The following is a 22136-nucleotide window of genomic DNA, read 5'->3' on the forward strand; positions in this document are numbered from 1 at the left end:
TTTGGTTTGGATCTGCGTTCCTATTTATAATTTACTTGTTTTACTTGTTTGTTGCTTTTGTTTGGTTTGCAAAGTTACTCAGACTAGCTTAGGGTGTGGGCTTTATAAATAGACCTGGCTTTCTTACAAGTGCCATTTAATACTTGATCAAGTCACTCATCGAATGTAAAGTTGAAAGCTCTTAAGTTTGTGGAAGTATGATGCATTGAGGGTCATTGAAAGGCTTTGTCTGATGACAACTCTGCTTCCACTCATGTGTTTCTTGCTGGCTGGTTAATGATCCATCCAGACTGTAAATAGGTGTAATTAAGACTCTGGTTCCCATGCCAGTCAGGAGAAAGAGGAACACAGATAGGGGGGGGAAATATTTTGGAGTGTCAGTATGTGTGTAGTGCTTTCAAGGCTGCAGGAGTAAATACAGTATGGACCAGTATTAGCAGGGGTGGAATGCAGAGTGGTATGGATTATAAAATCTGCTTGCTAAGTTTAAGTGGTAAAATACACAAAGACCTACACTTTGAAAAAATAGTGTCATAGTCCTTTTTTGATTAATTCTAAAAATATATCACCAGGCCAGTGTGTTATTAAAGTAAATAAAAATAACAGCTCTTGCAAAGCTGGTTTTTTTTCTATAATTTGTAGCTTACTCCAGTTATATAAGATTAGTGGCTTTAAAATTATACTTATAACTTGTACTGAATTTGTAGTGGTGTGTGTCTTAAAACATCACTCTGGTAATAATGTAGTTTGTATAGTATCCATTGCAGTTTAAAGATTCCCTGCTTATAGGGCAAACGTTCTTAATGTGTAGCTGTGTCTGTGATTGTTGTCTCCTTTGTCTGGGAGGTGTCATTTAATAATGTTCTACCCAGGCATTTTCACTGGCCTCTTTCTTTAGTCTCATCATAGCTGCTTTTATACAGTATGAACCTGTTGACATAGCAGGGTGTGCAGTACTGAGGCAAGGCATTAATGGGCAGACGCACAGCGTGGCCCTCCCAGCAGTCCTATAGGAGGGGTAATTATGGTGCTCCAGGGAAGCAGCAAAGCTTTGGGACCAGAGTTTTCTCCTCGACAGCCAAGTGGATAGGTAGAATTTGTATTTTGGGATGTTGGAAATGTTCATCCAAAGCAAGACTGCCTTTTTGCCTTTTCTAAGTCTTCTACTCAGGGCAGGAGCATAAAAACTTCATAAGAGTTTCCTGTTGGGGGGGGAGAATGTGGCTTTTTTTTTTCTTAATAACTCTTTTTGTTGTTCTTGCTGGTAATTAGAAGCCTCTGTTTCCCTCATTTTCCTTTACCTTGAAGGGAGGTCTCTATATCCGGGTAGTATTCTTGTCTTAGTTCATAGCCCTTGTATTCCACCCATCCCATCCCTCCTTGCCTCCTGCCCATCCCCTCTCAGCATGCTACATTCATTATGGTAATTATGTGTGTGTGTGTGTCTGTGTGTCTCAGAGGGAACACAATTGATCAAACAAAACAAAACAGTTATCTGTGGATGTGGGTGAGGTGCTGGATTTTAGTATTAAGGGGAGGTCAGTTGACCATCACGGCAGTTTTAAATGTAATTTTCAATTCTGTGTGAACATTTTCCCTTCTCAACAATGTTGCTTTGAACAGTTTTTCATTAAATAGATAACAGGAAATTAGTACTTGCTGCCATTGTTGTAGTGCTGATTTAAAGAGGACAAAACATTTGCTCAGTGCTGCTTTTTTTATTTTTTGATTGTATAAGTCTAGTAAAACTAAAAAGCAGCTATGATAGCTTAACCCAATATTATCTTCTTTCCACACACCCCACTTTGATCACTTTTAACTGAATAACCTGAAACTGAAAAGGCCCCTTTCCCTGCTGTGCTTTAGAAAAGTGACATATTTAGTAAAGTGAATACTCTCCCGCTTCCATTATGCTTACATAATGGAACTGTATATAAGCATGTAGATAACACCCACTGATTATGTATCCCAAAGATCTGAATGTGGAATGGGAGGAAAAAGATGCAGAATTGTAATTAGGAAGCCTGTGATGCTTTAATATGAAGGAGCAAAACTGGAGTGCCACAACTGTTTCTGGGACTCAGGCAGATGGCAAGTCGACATTTAATTTCTTCTTAAATTAAACCAGGAGTCAGTCTCTCTCTCTCTGCGTCACTTGGGCTCTCTCCCTTCATGTAATGGGACCTCATGCTGGTCCACACGTACGATGAGCCAGCAGAACCAAAACCAGTCTTCAGGTCATTACGAGACAGTGTCAGCTGGGGGTATAAAAGTGTTCTCACTCTCTGTTCAAGAAAAATAAAAACTGAACAAACTTCTTTTCTATGGTGTGTGTTTTTGTTTTTTTCCTATTTTCACTCAACTCACCTCACTCCTGTTATGAAATAAAACAGGATTTTTTTTTTGTTCCAGGAGCTACATTTTTATCAGTTTATCACCACTTTGAGCTGTGTGTCATGTTGTGTCATGACTTGGAAATGTACAGTGTTCAAGTAGAACCCTGGTATGTGACGTACTCTTTGATGGGTGTGGCAGATCTTTTTCTGTATTGGCATGTGAGTCAGGGCTCCTTTTTAAAATCCATGTATGATTTTTGAGGACTTGTGGCCCTGGGGGTCCTTGGGCTTGTGGGTGTGTCTCCATGAGAACAGCCTGATCCCATCTGAAACCACAGGCATTTCTGGCACACTTCCACCTGCCTGTAATGACACATTTGGCAAAAACAAGGAAGATGACAGAAAATGAAGACAGAAAATTTTTGTGTGCTGTTAATTCCGGTTAGTTTTCTGGTTTTAGCAAACTGATTCTGCTTTCTCTAAATGTGATCTGGGTGATTTCATGGACTGTTTCCTCTTTGAGAGGTCTCGTGATTGCCGAGTTTGAGGTGTGTCACATCTCTAACATTTTTTTCGAGCAGTGGTTCTACCAGAAGCCGCCTTAGAGTTTTATTATGCGCTGGCACACAGGTGTGAAGTTTCTCTAGCAGAATGAGTGAGCCAACACAAGTATCAGTTGTTACTGTGTGATTGATGTTAAATGGTGGTGACTAGACAGTGGTAATTTTCGTGAGGACCTCCACAAGAAAATTAGGTCTTTAAATGTGTCTACCAGCTGCTAGGAGTGCAGTATTTAGTGGAATGATCTGTCATGCTGGAATACCCTGTTTGAACTAAGCATTTATGTACAGTTTCAGTATTGTAGGCTCAGGTTGTAGGGTAATTTGGGCCATGTTGTGTGCTCACTTGCTCTCACAATGGCAAAGAAAGCCACTGCTATTAATGATTATCCCAAAGTTACTTATTGCCAGCATTTTTTCTTGGTGGGGGAGATGGTTGTAGTGGATTATTATACATGGCAGTGCTCCGTCTTCTGTTTACAGTAAGGGCGGCAGAACACTTCCCACATTTAGTGTGGGGCATTTAAATGTCTGTGAGTGACAGTAAGCAGAGCAAAGGTGAAATATCTGGTTCATCAAATAGCTGTGTACAACCTGCTTATCTGGTTTGACCAAAAAGGAAGAGAGCTGCATAGAAGAGAAGGGGGGGAGAGTGCAGAGCAGTACTAAGCACTGGAGGCTGCAGGAGGTGTCCCTGCTATCGTAGGAGGAGAGAGAGGTGGAGGAGGGGTTGGGGTTAAGGAGGGGGGGGGGGGGCGTGGCTATCTCAACCAAAACTCTTGCAACACCTATCTGGCTTCACAACAGACAAGAGAGAGTATTGTTCGAAGAAGCTCAAGCTCTGTGGGAAAGTCAAAGGATTCAATACAAGTCCAGAGAATTCCTCAGAGATTTGATGAGCACAGATACAACGTTCACGGTAAGCCATGTTGTGGTGTCCACTAGTTACCTGTCAGGCTGATTTAAATAATCTTTAAGTTGGCATGTTTTAGTATCTTTGTGCTCTTCTCTAGATTGTTAGTGTGCTGTGCTTTCTGTAATGTGTAAAGCATTGTGTCTGTCACTGCTGTGATGTGCTGTACTTGTTTTACTGAGAATAAACTCTGAAAATGGAACTGGATACTGGATTCTTAGCCCGAGAAGCATGTGTGTGTGTATATATATACGTTTTTGTACAATGGGGCGTTTCAGTCCTTGTCTCGTGAGTTGGTATCAGGTAAAGCAGTTTCTATGAACACTGGCAGCCCCATTGTTTTGGACTTATTATTATGTTTTTTCCTGTACGTGAGCAGAGAAGAGTTCTTGAAAGGCAACAAAAACTTTAAATCTGTTTGAGTTGTTTCCGTATCGGTAGAACAGATGTTTCTTCTGACACAGAGAAGTCGTGTCTGTTCTCTTCAACAGAGAGAAATGAAAAGCTGGCTTGCTGCCTGGCACAGTTTTGTTCCTGCAGTTGCAGCAGCTTCATAATTGCTCTTTTGTTAGCCTGAACTTACACCTGACTGGCTGGCCCACTGAGTCCCATTCATGACTTGAGCAGTTATTTTGTATACGTTATAAACCGTGTTCACAGGCAGGCTGCTGTGGCTGAATCTAAGCCAGTTTTCTAGATACCCGCCTCTCTGCTTAGTATCTTTTGGTGGTATTGATTCCTCTTTTTTGTTCATGTAATGTAAATCCATATTTCTATAGTGTTGTGTTGGCTGATGTGTGCTCAGTGATGTGTAATCTATCTCTGTCTGTCCCTTCCCCTCCTTTCCGCCCAACCCTCTCTGTGTCTCTGCAGTTGTTTCAGTGGAAGCAGTTGGAGAATTTGTATTTCCGTGAGAAGAAGTTTTCAGTGGAAGTGAACGACCCGCACAGGTCAGAAGACAAACCCACTTACTTTATCTTCACTTAACCTAATAGCTGCTTTTCTTGTATTCTGAAGTGTTCCCATTTTAGTAACTGCTCTTGCTTCCTTATCCTACACCTTACACACTGTGAAGGTCATCTGCAGCCACTGGCCCATTTAGGACACCTTGTTAAAGCCTTTTAACATGTCTGTTAAATGAGTCTTTTCCTGCTGCTCAGTGGCTGTTTATTATTTTAAGGTTGTTATAAGCCCTCTGCCCTTAACACAAGCTTTAATGTGCCACTTCCAGCAGTTAAAGCCATTATTAAACCTAACAGACAGCTTCAGATTTAAAATTATTCCTCATATCTACTTAGTATATTATTACACAGAGATCTAGAAGTTTTAATTATTAGTTTTAATTAGATTTAATAATATTTTTGTTCTCCTTATGCTGTCCAATTATTTCTAATTTCCTTTGATTTGTTATATAGCTGTTATGTATGTAACGGGTACTGTAGTTAGATAACAAACACTGTTGCTGAACTACGTGAAATGCTTCGTTGACACTTGAGCCCTTACTTCCTTTATGTACCCATATAAATGTGTTATCCATGTTATCGCTCTGTAATCAGGTTAACTAGCTAGCAGCTAGTTTGGCACGCCCTTAAGCATAGAATGACTGCCTCGCATTCTCCATTTTCGCCAACTTGCTAGAGCTGTGTCCACTAGGTCTGACTTTAAAATGTTTCATCCACAAACAAGCATGTTCTTTTGCTGCCAGTAAGAGCTGACTTTTAGGAGTTTCTAATGCTCTCTGAGAAACTGAGCACCCGGTGGATTAGTTTTTGATGACAGTGTCCTCACAAGAATAGGAGAGTCTGTAGTTGCACTATGCTGCGAGCTAATGTGGCTGACGTAAGCATTTGATCATTTGCCCACAGGCCAGAGCTAAGTGAGCACCGTAATACTGAAGGACAATCAAAAATGACTTAAAGATTGATTTGAAAACAATAAATAAGAATTGGCTGTGGGTTACTGTTTTTTCTCTTTGTGCTATAGTGGAAGCCAAACTTGGCTGGATTTTTTTTTCTTTTTTACTGTCATTCCCTTGTAATATATATTTGTAATATGAATACATGAAAAACAAGTTGATTAAAACCTTGTGCTTTATGGGATGATGTGACGAGTAGTCTTTTCTGGATACATACCAGATTCATACTGTTGATACCAGCCAACAGATCTTAGACCAGCATTAGTTTGGCTTATATTTCCTGGGACTGTTTGGGGCACACTGGGCTTTAGGTACACACCCAAAATAAAATGAGGAATCTTTAAATGAACATATTATAGGCACTCGAATTTAAGCAATTAAACAGATTGTATCTGCAATACAGCAAGTATTGGATGTCCATCTTATCTTCTACAGAAGAGCAGTGACCAAGCGAACCTTTGGACAGTCTGGCCTGGTTATTCACACGTGGTATGCCAGCCATTCACTAATTAAAACCATCTGGGTGATGGCCATCAGTCAGCACCAGTTCTACCTGGACATGAAGCAAAGCAAAGTGAGTGTCTGCCTGTTTTTTCTCCTCCATGATTCACTTTTCTTTGTTCACACTGTCTGCCAGTTTTTCTATTGTGAAACACAAAGAAACAGTCTACACCAGTTTACACCAGTAATTTACACTGTTTGATGTGTTTAGAGAATATGCATGGTGGTTTCTTGGAGTAGAGTCAATCATAAGATTGAAGAGACCATAACGGACTTTTTCCTTGTTTTTAGTTTTTAAATTTTGAATGCTAAATCTTCTTGTTATTTGCATGTTTTTAGTTTGTCTTGTGGTGTTGACCTATTTTCAGTAGGCTGTAAAAGGAGTAACCTCTAGATGGATTGCAACAAAGAAAAGCTTGCAGTCTTTTTCAGTTTGAACAGTGACCGAATGATGTTTAAACGGTTTGTTGTGTCACAGCCTTTTACAACAATGACTGTTCTTCATGTGATACACTGCCTGATCCGTGTCCCTTACTCGTGACTAGTGTAAATATCTTGACTCAGAGTTTATCGAGGGCTTCCAGTTTTAAAGTAAACAGATTCCATGCCATTGAGTTTTATGTTGGAAGGTTGTTAGGTCTTAAGTTTAAAAGCTGTTATAATTCATGTAACCAGACCCTCTCTAATTCACTTTTGCAAAATGAAACTAAAAGTGCACAAAGTGCTTGAAATTGCACCCCAGGAAATACTTTTATGATGTTGTGGATATAGTATTCATTATAGAATTGTAGTATTTTACGTATTTTTGTTTTATTTGTAGCTTAAGGTGGGGATAAGGGATAAGGCACATGTGCACAAAGAAAGTATTTAGTTTGGAAAGCACAGAAAAGTAAAATACACTGTGAATTAAAAGCAAAGATCCTGGAACAAGTGTTCAACTCTTCCGGAAACGCACACTGGGCTTGAGCACTGAGGCAGGTGTTATGTGTGTTATGTGCATTTCATAGTTAAGATGGTTGAGTGTGTGCAGTTGCAGTTATATGAAGTTATTCAGGCTATGTCTTGGAGGCGCATGGCATGTCAGGTTTGATGCCATGCACAGGAAGTCAATGAAGTCAATTGATGATAAATATTTAGCATGCCACTGCAGCTGTCATGATGCACTGTGCTATCAATAAAATTAAATACTATCGCCTTCCCTTTTCTCCTCCTAATCTTCTCTTTCCTCACTTACAGTCAAAGATGACCACTACCAGGAGTTCAGGAGACATCGCAGTAGACCTCACTGAGATCTCCGCCCCCCGGATCACTAAACTTTCCAGTATTGAGAGCAAAAATCACCTAATAATGGCCAGCAATGGAAGCCTCATCTCAACTGGTAAGCAGACAGATAATCAAATAATGACTTCTATTCTACATCAGATTAATAGGTGATAATGTATTGATTTTTTTTTTTTTATTTTGTCCCTGTTCCAGGTTCTGCTGACTCTGAAGTCAGCGAGGAACAGAAGAAAGAGAAGATCGCTGAATTGAAAAAGAAGGAAAAGGAACTTCAAGACAAACTGTCAGCGAAACTTGAAGAACTGAAAAAGATCTGCTTAAGAGAAGCTGTGAGTGTCTGTCTTACTGGATTTGTTTCCAAAAGTGTCAAATTCTCAGCTGACTTCTGGCTGCTATTCTCATTTGCAGGAGCTTACAGGAAGATTGCCTAAGGAATATCCCCTGGCCACAGGTGAGAAGGTTCCTCAAGTGCGACGGCGTGTTGGGACAGCCTTCAAACTGGATGATCTTTTCCCCTATGATGAGGTGAATGCAGATATTTGTTTGTGCTGTGGTTTTGCTGTGTGAGGCTGCTGTGACACTTGAAACACCATTAGTGCCCCACTGTTGTTGTTTAGCTACGGCTCATTTAGATCAACTGACTTTTTAAAGTGAGGCTTTTGGAGTTCAGTTCTGTTTTTGAGGCCTACACTGTGTAACAAATCATATGAGACTCTTATGGGGAGCTGTACCTAGTTTCTGTCTTTAACTAAAGATGAGTATATAAAATGACACTAAAAGACTGATGTCTTTGTGTTTTTAGCTTTGAGTGCTTTATGTCTGTTTCTTTGTTCATATGGATGCCTCTGCTCCGACAAGATCTGTGTGTTTTTTGGAAAGTCCCCATTAACTGTGTCAGTCTTGTGTTTTCCAACAGGATCCACATCTGAGGAATCTGGAGAGTCGGTTTGCCTTGCAGCAAAAGATTGTGGAAGCAGCCATGAAGCTAGCCAATGAGGCTGACCTGTGCAAGACTGTGAAAAGGAAAAGGAAGCACAACTATCTTGACGCTATGAGAAACCTGAAAGAGATTGAGAAGCAGATCAACGACTACAGGGTCAAAAAAGGACAGAAACCCACTCAGAGAGCCTCACTGATCTTACGAGGTAGATTTCACGAATAGTGGCAGTGACACATACTTGCATATCAGAGCTTGTAGAACATTAGTCATAGTGAGACAAGACTGTGGATAATAATATCAGAGACATTTCTTAGAACACTTGTCTCTCTCTGTCCTCTGACCAGATGATCCCCAGCCTTCAGAACTCAGCTCGCTATCTGACAGCCTCCCTCTGGATGATGGTTAGTGTGCTCAGTGTGCATGTGCTTCCTAAATCCCATCTCATTTATGAATGAGTTATACTTAAAACAATGACTTTTCACTCCCAGATGATGAGCTTGGCTCCCAGAGGCAGCGGTCTCGTTCAGTCCAATACTCCCCCAGACCACACCACGCAGACACTCTGGATGCTCATTACAACAAAGACAGACGAGCCTCTGCCAATGACCAGCTCGCAGACAGCAGGTATGCGACCAGCACCCACACTCATGGAGCATACTTTATTAGTGTCCTAACACTGTGACTGAAGAGGAGACTGAATGTGAGCAGCTACACAACTCTGTTCAGACACAGTATACAGGCAGAGCTCAACACACAGGCAGTTGGAAAGTATGCGTGTAAAATGCAAGAAAATAAAAACAAAGATACATGTAGGCAAGTTGAGAGAACCACTGGATTGATGGGTATGATGACTGATGACAGGGAAACATGGCTGAACTGTTTTTCTGTGGAGATACGCAATGCCTGTTGTTTCTCCAGGGGCCTGAAGCGTGAAGCTAGTACAGACCTGTAGAGTAGATCCAGAGCTACATTCCTGACAGTCAACCTCCTCCCTCCTTCTCCTGCCTCTCCAACAGTCTGCTTATCAGCCCAAACACACCGGCTTTAAAAATAGATGAAAAAACAACATGTCTCTGCCTGTAAAGGAGCAAACAACAATCCCAAGCTGAGAGGAAAAGGGAAACAGAAGGCGGTGCTGGAAATGTTGTTTAAACACCAGCTAGTGTTTAGAGTGGTGCGGGTGATGTTTTACTCTCAGGTTCATTTAAAAGAAGGGTGGTAAAAGTCATAATGCTTGCTGCTGCATGAAAAGATTAATGGTCTATGCAGTGGAACTCATTCAGGTGTAAGGAATGACTAAAGTGCCGCAGTCGAGCAAACCCTGTTTTGTTTTTTCCTTTTTTTTTCTTCCTTTCCTAGATTTACTGTCAAGAAGATAGTGGTGTTAATCATCTGAACATATTTCCTATCTGTGTTCTAGATTACATTATGACCAAGACCAGGAAGCGCACCATTACAGTCACAATGACACCTTATCGGTCTACAGCAGCCCATGTAAAGCAGCTTCCAGGCAGCCACGTGATGCACGCAGCATGCCACCCACTCCCCTCCTCACCCGCAACGCATACAGCAGCACACAGCTGAGGTATGAGCTTTATGTAGTTCTTTCATTATTTTGAAGACCCGCTTCATAAACGGCTCTTATGCATTACATTCACTAACCTTTAATTTTAATTGCAGATCAGAGGATTCTCCACAACACTTCCGCCAGCGTAGCGGGAGTCTGGAGTCACAGTCTCAGCTCATGATCGAGACCAAACCATCCATGCCAACACTGACTGTCCCGTCAGCTCGACGCAGCAACAGCACCGAAATGCTCGATGACGGTTCCTCCTACACAAGCCAGTCTAGTGTGGAATACAGCGTCCCTGGTAACCACCACACCCACGGGCGCAGAGTGCGCGGGCGCCACAGAAAAGACATGTACGCCAACACGGGCAGCATGCCCAACCTGGCTCAGCCAGACACTCGGTGCTATGCCTACCATCCTCGGGCTCGGCCCACCACAACAACCTACTATGTCACAGGCTATCCCAACTACCCAGAACCGGAGCCTTACTCCAATGGAGTCTATGTTTACGACAATGAAATGGAGGGACACTATAATGTTAACCCTTCCTACCACCACACCCAAACAGCTTATCAAAGCCCCAGCGTGTATGGTCACTACGGTAATGACGAGATAGACGGTGCATCACAGAACGTGTACGCCACGATACGGCCATCCAGGCAGCGTCCAGTGCCTCGAAGCAACGAACAGATCAACAAGAACATCCAGAAGGCCCTGGTGGCTGAACACTTGAGAGGCTGGTACAAACGTAACACTGCACAAAAACAGGCTGCGTACGACTATGAGTATGACAGAGGCTCCCAGCAGAGTCTGGGCTATCCAACCACACATGCACCACAAGCCTACAGCAGCAGGAACCTTTCCTACTCGTCAGGTTAGACAATTTCACAATGTCCTCTGAATTATGTTTCTAACACTGGTTCTACATGTTGGTGGGTTGTTTTCTGACTTGTACCATTTTTCTGCCATGTCCTCAGTGGCCTCCAGTGGAAACTGGCACAGTCACATGACCGGCAGTGCTATGCTGGAATATGACATGCCCGTGCATGCACCGCAGTCTTTCTCTTACAGCACAGCCTCCTACGCCCACTCCACCCACAGCAGGTAAGAGGGAAAAAACCTGGCCCTCAGCTCTTCTACTTATCCAATAAGCCACTCCCTGATCCTTCTTATCCTCAGAGTTAAGTGCTAGTGTTTAATTACCTAGAGGGGATGGCTACAGAAAACACGAGCTGCTATTTGGTGTTTTATCCCTTACACCCATCAGCAATGTGAAATAATGTGTTGCCAATTTCATCTTTTCTTTACCTTCACCTATAAATTATGAAACTGAATCCACAAACAGGCCAGTGTTTAATTTCACAGCCGTATTCATTGATGGGATTAGAGGATCTGTGCTGCCCGCAGTCAGTTCCTCCTAAGAGCTTAAAAATGGTTCTGCTCTCCCTAACTGTCCACTGGCCCCTGCTCTCTTATAGATATGGCGACTCCTGGCACAGCCCTGATGGCCAGAGGCGCTGTGCCTTTATCCCTGCTAGTTCTTCCTCCTCTGGTTATCCTTCCACTTCCTCCCTGCCCTCTTCTTCCTTTCCCTCCTCCTCCCCCTCCTCCTACTACTCCCCTGGCTGTCGGGTCAGGCAGGTGGCCTCCAGCCCTGCGCAGCCACAATCCTCCAGAGGGCACAGGCTCAGTAAGGTGTCTTTTTCTAAAGGTAGCTCATAGTAAGTAAACAGCATTGGCCAGACCCCGTGCAGTTGCTTCTTTTAGTGTGCCCGCAGTCTGACTCGTGAGTCTGCTTGTTGATGTTTTGAAGTGAACTTTGCATTTTTGAAATGTTTGACTGATCATTCAGTGTCATGTCTGATACTGTGATTGCATGGCTTCCTTAAGAAAAAATATATAAATATGCTTGTCCTACTTCCTCCTCAACTGCCACATTGTCATCCAGTGGTCACATTTCTCCGCAGTCTTCCTTTACTGTCAAGATTTTGTTTGTTTTTTCCCTCCACTCTTTGCCCATGCGCTTTCATTCACCACTGACCTTTGCCCCCCTCTCATGCACAGATGTCTCCCAGAGTTTGAGTGGCGAGGATGTGATAGGATGGCATGCCCCCCTGGGTATTTAGAGAGGTGTGGTGGTGCTTCCTATGCTACTGACCAGGAAAATTATCCCCTCCCCCCCAATAATCAAAGTCACAGGAGAGAAGAAAGGGTGAGAAAGTGTAAAAACTTCCCCACATGGTGATGGTGATGTGTTAATTTTTATGCATAGCAGGGACTGACAGAAAGCACCAGATCATTTGATTTCACTGACGAACTTTGGTGCCTCGTGGTGGTGGGAGAGCACTTGTGTGGCAAAGGGAAAATGTGACCCCTGAGCACTGTTGCATTGGAAGGCCATGTGTTTGTGTATAGACGGCTATTGTGTCTGTGTGCATCTGCCTTATAAATGGGTGAGAATGTTTGACCCTGGCTTTGAAATCAGCATTCACATTACAAAATCTGAAACACAGGTGATGGCTCACATTGCTGTTTTATATTGACATTTTACCTTTGTAGTTTAGACGCACAGCCCAGGGTTAATCGATTCTAACCCCGTAGTCAGTCACAGTCAGCAGTTTGCAGCCTAATGTGTTTGTTTTGTGTGTTCATTACAGATCCTATATAGATGTCAGCCAAATGGACTCCCACATCAACAGCCAAATGCACACTAACATGGACCCCGAAGAACAGCTTTACTGGCATGAAGACTCAAAACCAGGAACAATAGTTTAGCCGGATACCTTACAACTGTGCAAAAACTTCACCTTGACAAAACGTCACTGTGCCTTAAACTGCACTTACCTGTTTTGTAATTTCCTTGTAAAAGGAACCCAAAGAATGAAGGAATTTAACTTCTGTGGAACTCAGCACGTTAAATGAAGTATTCTCATTTCTGGATCTCTTGAACACAGTTGCCAAACTGATGCCCATCCCTGTATTTTAAATCACAACAAGAACCCCATTGGAGTGTCTAATCATGGGGTTGCGAGTGTTTGTAGTGATGGGACCTGTGCACTGAAACTATACCAAGCCCTGCAGTGGACTGAATGGTATAGCAAAGGGTATAGCATTACTCTTTAGAGATACTGAACCAAGGACTAAAACTGTCTCTCTAAGAGGATACCGAGCGGCAATGAACAAAGAACATGACTGATCCTGTTGTGCTACTTGCACACTCATATGAACACTGTAACCATGAAGGATTAGACACGGATTTATAAGGTCATTAATGAAGCACTGAACTCTTTAAATAGGAGTCGAGAGAAAAGGCTACTTCCGGAAACATTCTGCAGTCACCTGATCCACGTTTCTATTACAACATCTGTTACCGTTCCGGTCTCTACACTCGTTTGTCATTTACAAAGTATTCAGTTTGCTTCACTGTCAATACTTACACCATAATTGAGCCAAATGCTTATTTGTTGCACCACTTAAGTATTACCTGAGTCACCAGTTTCGAATATTACTGCCTCTGTGGGAAGACAGAAAAACCAGTTTTGTTTTGTTTTGAACATGGTTATTTCATCCATGCTGGAAATCATGGACTGGTGCTCCAAATTTCTCTCAAGAGATTAAAACTGTGTAAATGTTGGTATGTAAATACACTGGCTTAGTCTTTTTTTATTATTTTAGAGCATTTTTATGTATTTGAAAAGCATGTAATATATAGTAAACAATTATTGTTAAGCTGGTTCTTAGTAATTTGTATAATTACAATGGTTTGGATTAAAAAAAATTGAATTTCCCAGTGCTTTTGTTTGTGGTTGATATTTATTTAAAACTGAGCCTTCGAAGCGTCTTATCCCCCTTAGTGCAGGACAACACAGGATTTAAATCCAAATCCTTTGAATTAGCTAAATGAACGTCTGCTGGGCCAATTCAGTTAATGAAATTGAGTATAAAAGTGCAATAATCACCACTTCCAGAAGGAAAATAGGTAGAAAACCTAAAGTGTCATTTACATTTAATGACTGCAGAACACAACACAAATGAGTTTTCCTCATATAAATGGTTTGGAAGCTGCTTATCTGGTGTTCATTCAAGGAAGCAGATTATAGTAAGAGAGATAACTCTAAAGTACTGGGGGTTTTTTTTTCTTTTGAGCGTCTTAAGAATTAATGAATACAGAGCTGCAATCACTCATAATGACAGTCAAGTGTGAATAAATGAGCCGGTTATAGAAACTCACTGCTCTGCAGAGTTCTGTCGCTCTGCTGTACTTTCTCACTGCCTTGCTGTGTAACCAGGCACTTTTTTGTGTGTGCGGGTTCTTAAGCTGTAAACCGACCAAACCAGTCTTTAAAGGCTGTCACACCCACTATGGGCTATAAAACCTCTCCTTGTGTCTTCTGTGTGAATGACAAGCTAGTGTTTATAGCATCAAACCCTCCCTGCAGGCATTCATGTTATGAGAAGTCTGTTTTACACATGTTATCCGAGCCCTCCTCCCTTCACATTGTACTATAACCTTTCACTACCATTCCCCTTCCTTTCCTTCCTGTGCTGCTGCACATTTTCTATCGATGTATCCTGCCTCGGGTCCCCTCTTTAAGACGGCCAGAGTTGAGCAGCTTTCCTTGCTCAGAGTGCCTCTCAGTTTTATGCTTCTTGAGCAAGCTCAAGGGAGGTCTTGGACAATTCCAGCTCCTCGGGCAGCGAAAGAGGGGGAGAGCTCTTCATCCAGCTGTCTCCCTGTCTCGGCCGCGCCACACCAGCTGTAGTCAGACATCATGGGAGGCTGTTCCAGCTGACACTTCACTACATAAACAATAGATTTCTATTGACTTTCTCTTTATCTAAAACGCAACACACAAAACTCTTGTAATGCAGAGTGGATTAAGGCTGTACATGGACTCCAATACCTGTGTGACTAATGGAAACGTCAGTTACGCAAAGTATTGAAACCTGTCAAGTACTGGCATCAAATATCTGCATTACAAGTTCATTGACTGAATGGTTTCTGATTTAAACCTGCACTAAACAGTGTTGAATAGTGTATTAGATTACCATGAGAACCATAGAGAACCATAAATGATCGACACAGCTCCTGGATCCTGAAGTGCCTTAAACCTGCATTCTGCATAGAGGCTTATGGGGGAAAAACAACCCTTGGGGCAAACTAGGGAAGAGAGTGGTTGGAGACTGCAGCACAACCCAAATTATCATGAATGTGTGTAATGAACTCCTCACTTCGTCTCCTTGATGGGGTCGCTTCGTAGACAGGGACCATGTCTACGACCACTTGCTGTCAGTTGGCTTCTTCAAAAAGACTTTGGTGCCTCGATGTGGTGATAAAATGATAAGATGGAGTCAGTCTGCTATCAGTTTGCAACTGAATGAGGTCAAGTGGCAGTTACAAGCAATGTGTGAAAATACTGAAATGAACTATAATAAACTGCAAATGTGTTACAATCAACAATGGGAACAGAAATTTCAAACAGCTCCAGAAGGACAGTGATCCAAGTGGAAAATGACCCGCCTGCTGGGCAGCCTTACTTTATATAGGTAATATAACCAGTATAACGGTCATATTTTGTGTATGACAACTCATGAGTGGGTACTGTCCGTTGATTTTCTGTCAGGTCCCCCCCCCCCTCGTTCAGCAAGTCTGTTTCCAAAATGACAATAGCAATGGCGGAAACACACGCACGATGCCTGACAACTGGACTTAAATAAACAATGGGTGGCGTCATGGTGGCGTGGTGTCCATCTTTTGTATACATTTTCTTTTGTGTAAATAAGTTCATGCAAAAGAAAAACTCACCAAATCCCCTAAGCTCCATGGCTGTCCGTTTTAGGACCTTTCAGCTTCTTGTTTCCGCATTACAGCCCCGAAGCTAATATGTTTTAGTTCAGTTTCACTTTTTTCATTAATCCTTGATTTTCCTCAGTGCAGGCAGTTATATGATAAAGACTGTAATAGACCAGCTGTACACTGAGTGATTATTAAATATAGAATGTACAATGTTCCCAATGGTAGCACACACAGGAAGTGTCACACATGAAACACTAAACTGAGCAGCCACAGGGCTCAGCCAAACTGAGATTAAAATGGCTTGAAATCATGCTGTGCTTACTCCCCGAATCCTGCGACTTCCCCAGGATTCAGGGAGTAATGACTCTGACAAGCTATGAAAGGTGAACGACTGGATTAGCTGACCAGGTCACATGCTCTCACAGCTCATTCCTGTCTCTTCCTTCAAAAGGAGGCAACAACAACAACAAAAAAACCCATGGACAAACCGGAAGGTGGAACAGCTCACATGAGGATACAGCAGACTGCACAGGTCATGGTGGGTCATCATTAATGGGTCACATGATCGGCTGTGGTGTAGGTCTAAGCAGCCGAGATCTGCTGAATGACAGGCTGTTTGAGTTATGAGGCTAGCTAACCAGCTTAGCTAGCCACAAGCCAAAGCCTCTCAGGGAAGAGGAGGGGGGTGGGGACGCAGGGGTCAAGTGGAAGGCAGCACAGCAAGTACGCGTAACCATGCAAAAGCAAGCACTGTGTACTGTACATTGCTCAGTGTCCCGTGCAAGAAGCGCGCAGCAGGTGAAAGCAGCTGATTTTTGCCCAGAAATGCACAGAAACAAGATTTTGGTATTGTAGAGTGTAAAATAGGCCTCACTCCTGGAGAGACTGTGAAGAAGAAAAGACCAAACACACACACCTGTTGGATGTGCAGCAGCACACGTGCCGATACGATCTTCGCAGCAGCTGCATCAGCAGCTAGAACAAGGGCTTCCACTGTGCCCTCTGAGACATGACTTTACTTGACTAGACTGCCACCGGTGCTTATATTTACTCGTCCAAGTTTCACAATATGGATGCTGATGAAGCACCGCAGGACATAAATCAGCGCTGAAGTAAAAAAAAGGGGGGGGAAACCCAGCAGCTGAGTCCAACTGAGCAATGCGAAGAGATCATCAGCTACAGCAAAGTTAGAAAGCAAAGGGTTAACATGGACCATCCTCCCGTTTTCCCCTCGCTGCCGCTTCAAACCGAATAACAGAGCATTAGGTTCTGGATGGATTCTTGTTATCTGCAATCAATTTTAAATGGAATCCAATAAAAGAGAAGCTGACACAGCGACTAAATCGGGTTTGGAGGTGAGTGAGTGCAGATGAATCCACTGTCAGCTCTCTGCACTATAATCTACTGCAAGCCCACTGATTAGCATTTGGGGTAAGTGGAGAGGAAAGTAAAGTTAACCAATCCATCACTGTCAAGATGAAGCACTCAAAGATTCAGAGGGAACACTGATGGTCACGGGTCACCTTTGAAGTCTTTATTTTACAATATTGACAAAGCAGTTTGACTTGAGACACAGCAGTCCTCTCTCTTTTGTCTACTTTTTATTTGGATGAGCATCGGGTGGGCTGGTGGACTGAAGCTGGTGTTACATTTTACGTGAGCAGATTATTCAATCCAGCCTCCGAGCTTCTTGGCAGTACAGCTAAGTTGAGCGTGCACTCTTCATTCTTTGTTAAAAGGCAACACTCGTGCTGCTTTCGCAATTTTAGCTGAGCACAAACAGACAGGGCTGACGGCTGTTTCTGAGAATGATTCAACACAGATTTCGTACCCAGGGTTAAGTCTGCAGCTGGTTTTACAGGAACACTTGCACACTGCATAGCAGAGATGTGAGGCTGCACTCACACGCCCTCATCACTGTTCGGAGAAAAAAAACAAAAAACAAAAAAAGAAGTACCCTGACAAGTTCTGGGTAGAGTGACAGAAGCCCTGAGGTAAAGATAAAGCCCTTTAGATAACAATCTTTCATTTTAAATCACAAGCTGTGCATGAAACTTCAAGGGGTTTAGACTGAGAGAGACAAACATATGAAATCTAAGCAAAATTTTTTTCTTTTTAAAAAAGTCATAATCTTTGGTGCACAGATGTGCATTTGGTTCTTCTCAAATCCAGTCACTCTTTAACTTTTAATTCAGAAAGTTGTTTATCTTTTGAATGGTTTCCTCCTGCTGACCCAGAGAATCCAGCAGAATGCCCATAAACGTCTTCTTCAGTCCAAATCCATCCATCTTGTTCTCCAGCTTATTCTGCATATTGCGTTTGCGACATGAAGCATGTGCAAATATTACTGAAAAACAAACCCGTAGAAAAATGTCAGCTGTAATATCACACTTTGAGGATCTGGAAAATGTGTTTCATTGATTTTGAAACATTTCATGATGTCACAAATGCAGTGATCATTATGCTCTGAAGAATTATTAGACATTCAATCACCCAATCCCCTCTGAAAGCCAAACTTACAAGTCAGGGGTAAAGTGATGGCCCACATGAATACCAAGATGCTCCCCAGCATGGAAATCAATATGCAGCTGGCAACCATGATCAAAATGATGAACGCCGAAGGTTTCTGCTTCTTAAAGTGGTTGATCGCAGCTCCGTTCTCCCCCACCCACACCGAAACCACGAACACGACCGACACCACGACTATGGCTATGAGCGTCTCCAGAGGTTTCAGGATCCTGCAAGGCAGCAGCATAGAACATATGAGGGCAAGTTTAAATAGCTTTGGCATAATGCTGAACTTGACCCCATGGTAACGACGTACAACCCTTGTGTGCAATATTAGTCTGCCCAACTCCAGGTCCTACCCCTCGGGTTATACCTCCTTATGTGCATTTTATAATATGTAAAATAACTTGTGTAAAGTGCGCTTTTCTACTGCTCAGCTTCACACGATTATGACACTCAGGTATACACGTTACACAGACATACACAGCCAGTAAATAACTCATGTTCAGTCCAAGCATGCAAAAGGCACTGTGTACATGCTGCATATAATGTATTTTGTCAGTATATTTATGTGATTTAAGGCTCTTTTTTTTTTTTTGCCTTAATGTCGTTATGCTTGCATAATGACAATAAACAGTCCCGAATCTTGAATCTGACATGCGGCTGGAGCACAGGCGCTGTTCTTGTGTGCTAACTGGCTCCATCAAGCGGTCAGATGCTGTGTGTGCAACAGCAACTGCTGAGTGGATCAGATTGGTTTAGAAAAATCAAATCTCAGATTAGTTTAATTGTACGAAACAGCAGTAGGGGCAAATCAAGAAAAATTTAGCGAATAAAAAGAATTAGAATAAAGTCAAAATTTCAAGATTAGAGTCGCAATTCTATTTCGAGAAAAAAGTCGAAATGTGGAGATTACAGTTGTTCAAGACAAAATGCCACGGTTGCTCTGCCCTCTGAGTTGGTGAAACTACTTCAGAATCAGTTTTAGCAACAATGAAGGGAATGATTTCTCTTTTGAAACAGCTTGTAATGGACAGTTCGTAGGGCATCGATAGTTTCAATATCAGAGCATGTATGTTGTATCACACGCTGGCTGATCACTAACTCATGTACACAGGCAAACGTGGCAGTTTGTCTTGAAACAACTCCATTTTTCTTAATGTGCCCCTAATACTTATAATTGTGTGTACACTTGGGATGATTAATATTTTTCCACTGAAACTGAGAAACGCCCCTTGCTGTTTGCAACCTGATGCCACTAAACCTGTTTCATAAAAGAAAAATGGAAAAGTTGTGAAATGCAAACAAAACAAAAACAGACAAACAAAAAAAACCCAAACAACTCTGGTGGAACATTTCACACTAAAACTTAGAAATATGACTTGATAGAAAACAAGCATCCAAAATAGGTTGAGTTTGCCTGAAGTGTTGCTGTTAAAAGATTCAGAGAAGACAGTCCAAAAGTGTGGGGGTGTCACCGAGTTAGCTGTGACCTCTTCAGACCCTTGCGCAACACTGCATAATAGCACAGGAACACTTCTAAAAACTACTGATGAGAAATAAATTTTAAACTGGTGCATCCACAAATGCAAGTTAAAACTGCATATAAGCAAAACCAGAGCTGTCCTCTTTGCGCTGACCACATTCAAGATGGACTGGAAAACTGTGCTGTGGATATTCTCAGGGCTAAAGAGGAAAAGCAGAATCAGTGATGGTATCAGGGTGTGTTAGCGCACATGTGCATGCCTTCATGCATGTGTGAAGGCCCTGATAACACTTAACGATTTAAATACTTGGAGCAACATATACTGCTATGCACATGATATCCTTTTCTTTTTCTTGTTTCGTGGAAACTACAGACAGTGCAAAAGATGCCAAACCACATTCTTCAACAGCAGGGCTGCTAAACTGGCTCGTCGGCGGCTCAGATGTCTCACACACTAAAAACATTTAGAGCACTAAGGAACAGAAAATAGAATTAACTTTTGTGAGGCTGAAATCTTACAAATCCAGGATAGGACAATCTGAGCATTTATTACATTTTCAAAACACAATAACACTTCTCATTGTCCAAATTTGATATAATCACGTTGTCTAAGGTTTAAATAAATCAGCAGATTGAAGCATTCTATTCTCATCTCCATCAAGACATCAAGATATCTCTTGTGCCTGTGCAGACATATTTGCTTTGTGATAGATCCAGCCTTGGCACGACGACAGTGATGCCACCAGGCCAAGTCCATGACCTCAGTAAATGTGGCTAGTGTCCTGCTAAGCAACTTAGTCAGGCTTTGTTGGATTACTGGCATCAAAAAAGCTCAAGAAAACTTCAGGAAACACGGCTTGATGAAGGTGGAAGCGGTCAAAATGTAGCATGATCAACTCATTGTCATATGCAGATGTTCGTCCTCTTATAGCAGAAAAGTTCATCTCCACAAAGTCCACAGAGGCTCTTTGGGCATTCTGTGGTACTTTTACTTGGAACTTTTCCTTTTGCAGTGACTTTTTCTTTTAATGTCTTGTTACAGTCACCTCATCTATACTTTGACGGTTTAGCTCTACTTCCTCATATTTAGCTCTATTGTTTAGTCAACATGGAGAGCTGATTTCTTGCTAATTTTTAGGAATGTTGCTCTAATCCTGAAAATCCTCTTCTTCTTGTAGGTTTGGTCTACAGGTATAATACTGAGTACACTGCACATAGTTCCTACTTAATCTGCCTACACTGACTTTTAATACTTCTTTGGTAAGTTTGCAAAAATGCCTTCAAGCCGTACAAACAGTATAATATTACACTGATTTATTTTCTCCGAGTTATCATATATCATATACAATAACACTATAAAACAACTGACTTTCACAAACACACAGCACAGACACTGTTTGCTCTACACTGAATGGAAATAGCATCACAGGGTTTTCTGAAAAACCAGACGTGTCAAAGTTCTCCCTGACAAATTTTCCAGTGCTCACTAATCAGGAGACTGGGGGCCTCTGATTAAGTTGCTGTTTTATCACCAGTGCTATCTGCAATATAACAGCTGACCAGAAGGCTTATGGGGCTTTCATGACCACAGCAACAGTGTTGTGGCACAGCTCAGTGGAGGCTGGGCTTTAGAGGGGGGGAGGGGGGGGGGTGAGAAGCAAAGCCAGGATGTTTTAGATCAGAGATAATATATGTCACATCTACCTTGTATGTAGTTACAAGATAATAGACGACTTCAGAAAATTCCTTTGCATAGGCACGTGTCTGTGCATGGATCTTGTTTTAAGTTATTCTACTTAAGTCCATTCTCAAAATTGTCTGCAGATACCTGTTTCACTGTTTAGAGCAGCCCCCACAAACGCAGGCTGTTTCTCAGCTATAGAGTTAATATATGTGAATTTTAACACTGCTTAAATTGCATTCTCATTTAATGATCGGTCGTTGGTTCTGGCACCAAAGAAATAAAAGTTCATATTGAGAATATAACAATAGCAGTGCATCACAGTCATTGTACTTTATGCGAGCTGGGTAAATAAACAAAAAAGACGAAGTTCTCTGATATAACATTACTTACCCGACGAGGAGGAAAACGGAGGTGACCAAAGACAGATAATTAGTTTGATAATAAAGCAGGTTGCTGACGACTCTGTTGTTCCATTTCGTAAAATCTTTGTCTGGTTTTGCGAATCTATTTGAGCCCGGAAAGAAGTCGGTCCACGGTCGGAGCGGTGCCACCTCCACCCTAGCCATCACTTCTGCCCCCTTTACTAAATCTGACAGCGCACAGAATCTGACAGACAATCGCCCTTAACTTCAAACCAGAATCTCG

General features: G+C 42.1%; 2 protein-coding genes across 6 annotated transcripts in view; one reads left to right on the top strand and one right to left on the bottom strand.

The window, feature by feature from the left end:
- frmd4ba (FERM domain containing 4Ba) overlaps positions 1-13803 on the top strand; it is a 41341-nt gene extending 27538 nt beyond the window's left edge. For 2 of the 5 annotated variants that reach the window (XM_042227139.1, XM_005947563.3), the window contains exons 12-24: positions 4683-4759; positions 6160-6298; positions 7462-7603; positions 7702-7835; positions 7915-8031; positions 8423-8651; positions 8791-8847; positions 8935-9070; positions 9867-10031; positions 10127-10890; positions 10994-11120; positions 11495-11727; positions 12674-12792. In XM_042227139.1, coding sequence (XP_042083073.1) covers positions 4683-4759; positions 6160-6298; positions 7462-7603; positions 7702-7835; positions 7915-8031; positions 8423-8651; positions 8791-8847; positions 8935-9070; positions 9867-10031; positions 10127-10890; positions 10994-11120; positions 11495-11727; positions 12674-12684 — 2331 coding nt within the window. In that variant the 3' untranslated portion in view covers positions 12685-12792. Of the gene's footprint in view, positions 1-4682; positions 4760-6159; positions 6299-7461; positions 7604-7701; positions 7836-7914; positions 8032-8422; positions 8652-8790; positions 8848-8934; positions 9071-9866; positions 10032-10126; positions 10891-10993; positions 11121-11494; positions 11738-12080; positions 12229-12673 lie in introns of all 5 variants that reach the window. The other 3 variants (XM_005947564.3, XM_005947565.3, XM_005947566.3) reach the window with 3 other exon arrangements.
- A 3522-nt stretch (positions 13804-17325) lies between these two features.
- Positions 17326-22121, bottom strand: arl6ip5a (ADP-ribosylation factor-like 6 interacting protein 5a). The gene is made up of 3 exons (XM_005947568.3): positions 21882-22121; positions 18334-18551; positions 17326-18160 (listed from the first exon to the last, which is right to left on the bottom strand). The coding sequence occupies exons 1-3, from the start codon at positions 22055-22057 to the stop codon at positions 18000-18002; spliced, it is 555 nt and encodes a 184-aa protein (XP_005947630.1). The 5' UTR covers positions 22058-22121; the 3' UTR covers positions 17326-17999.
- Between the last annotated feature and the right edge of the window lie 15 nt (positions 22122-22136).

Source organism: Haplochromis burtoni, unplaced genomic scaffold (genome assembly GCF_018398535.1).
Source record: "Haplochromis burtoni strain Fernald_Lab_line unplaced genomic scaffold, NCSU_Asbu1 Contig_245, whole genome shotgun sequence".
Taxonomy (NCBI): domain Eukaryota; kingdom Metazoa; phylum Chordata; class Actinopteri; order Cichliformes; family Cichlidae; genus Haplochromis; species Haplochromis burtoni.

What these genes read in the sequence shown, in the direction of transcription:
- arl6ip5a (XM_005947568.3), bottom strand. Translation starts at nt 22,057, where the DNA reads ATGGCTAGGGTGGAGGTGGCACCGCTCCGACCGTGGACCGACTTCTTT. An exon ending in TCCGTTTTCCTCCTCGTCGG is followed by an intron (nt 18,552 to 21,881) that starts GTAAGTAATGTT and finishes GCTGCCTTGCAG; the next exon opens with GATCCTGAAACCTCTGGAGA. An exon ending in CATCACTTTACCCCTGACTT is followed by an intron (nt 18,161 to 18,333) that starts GTAAGTTTGGCT and finishes TTTGTTTTTCAG; the next exon opens with TAATATTTGCACATGCTTCA.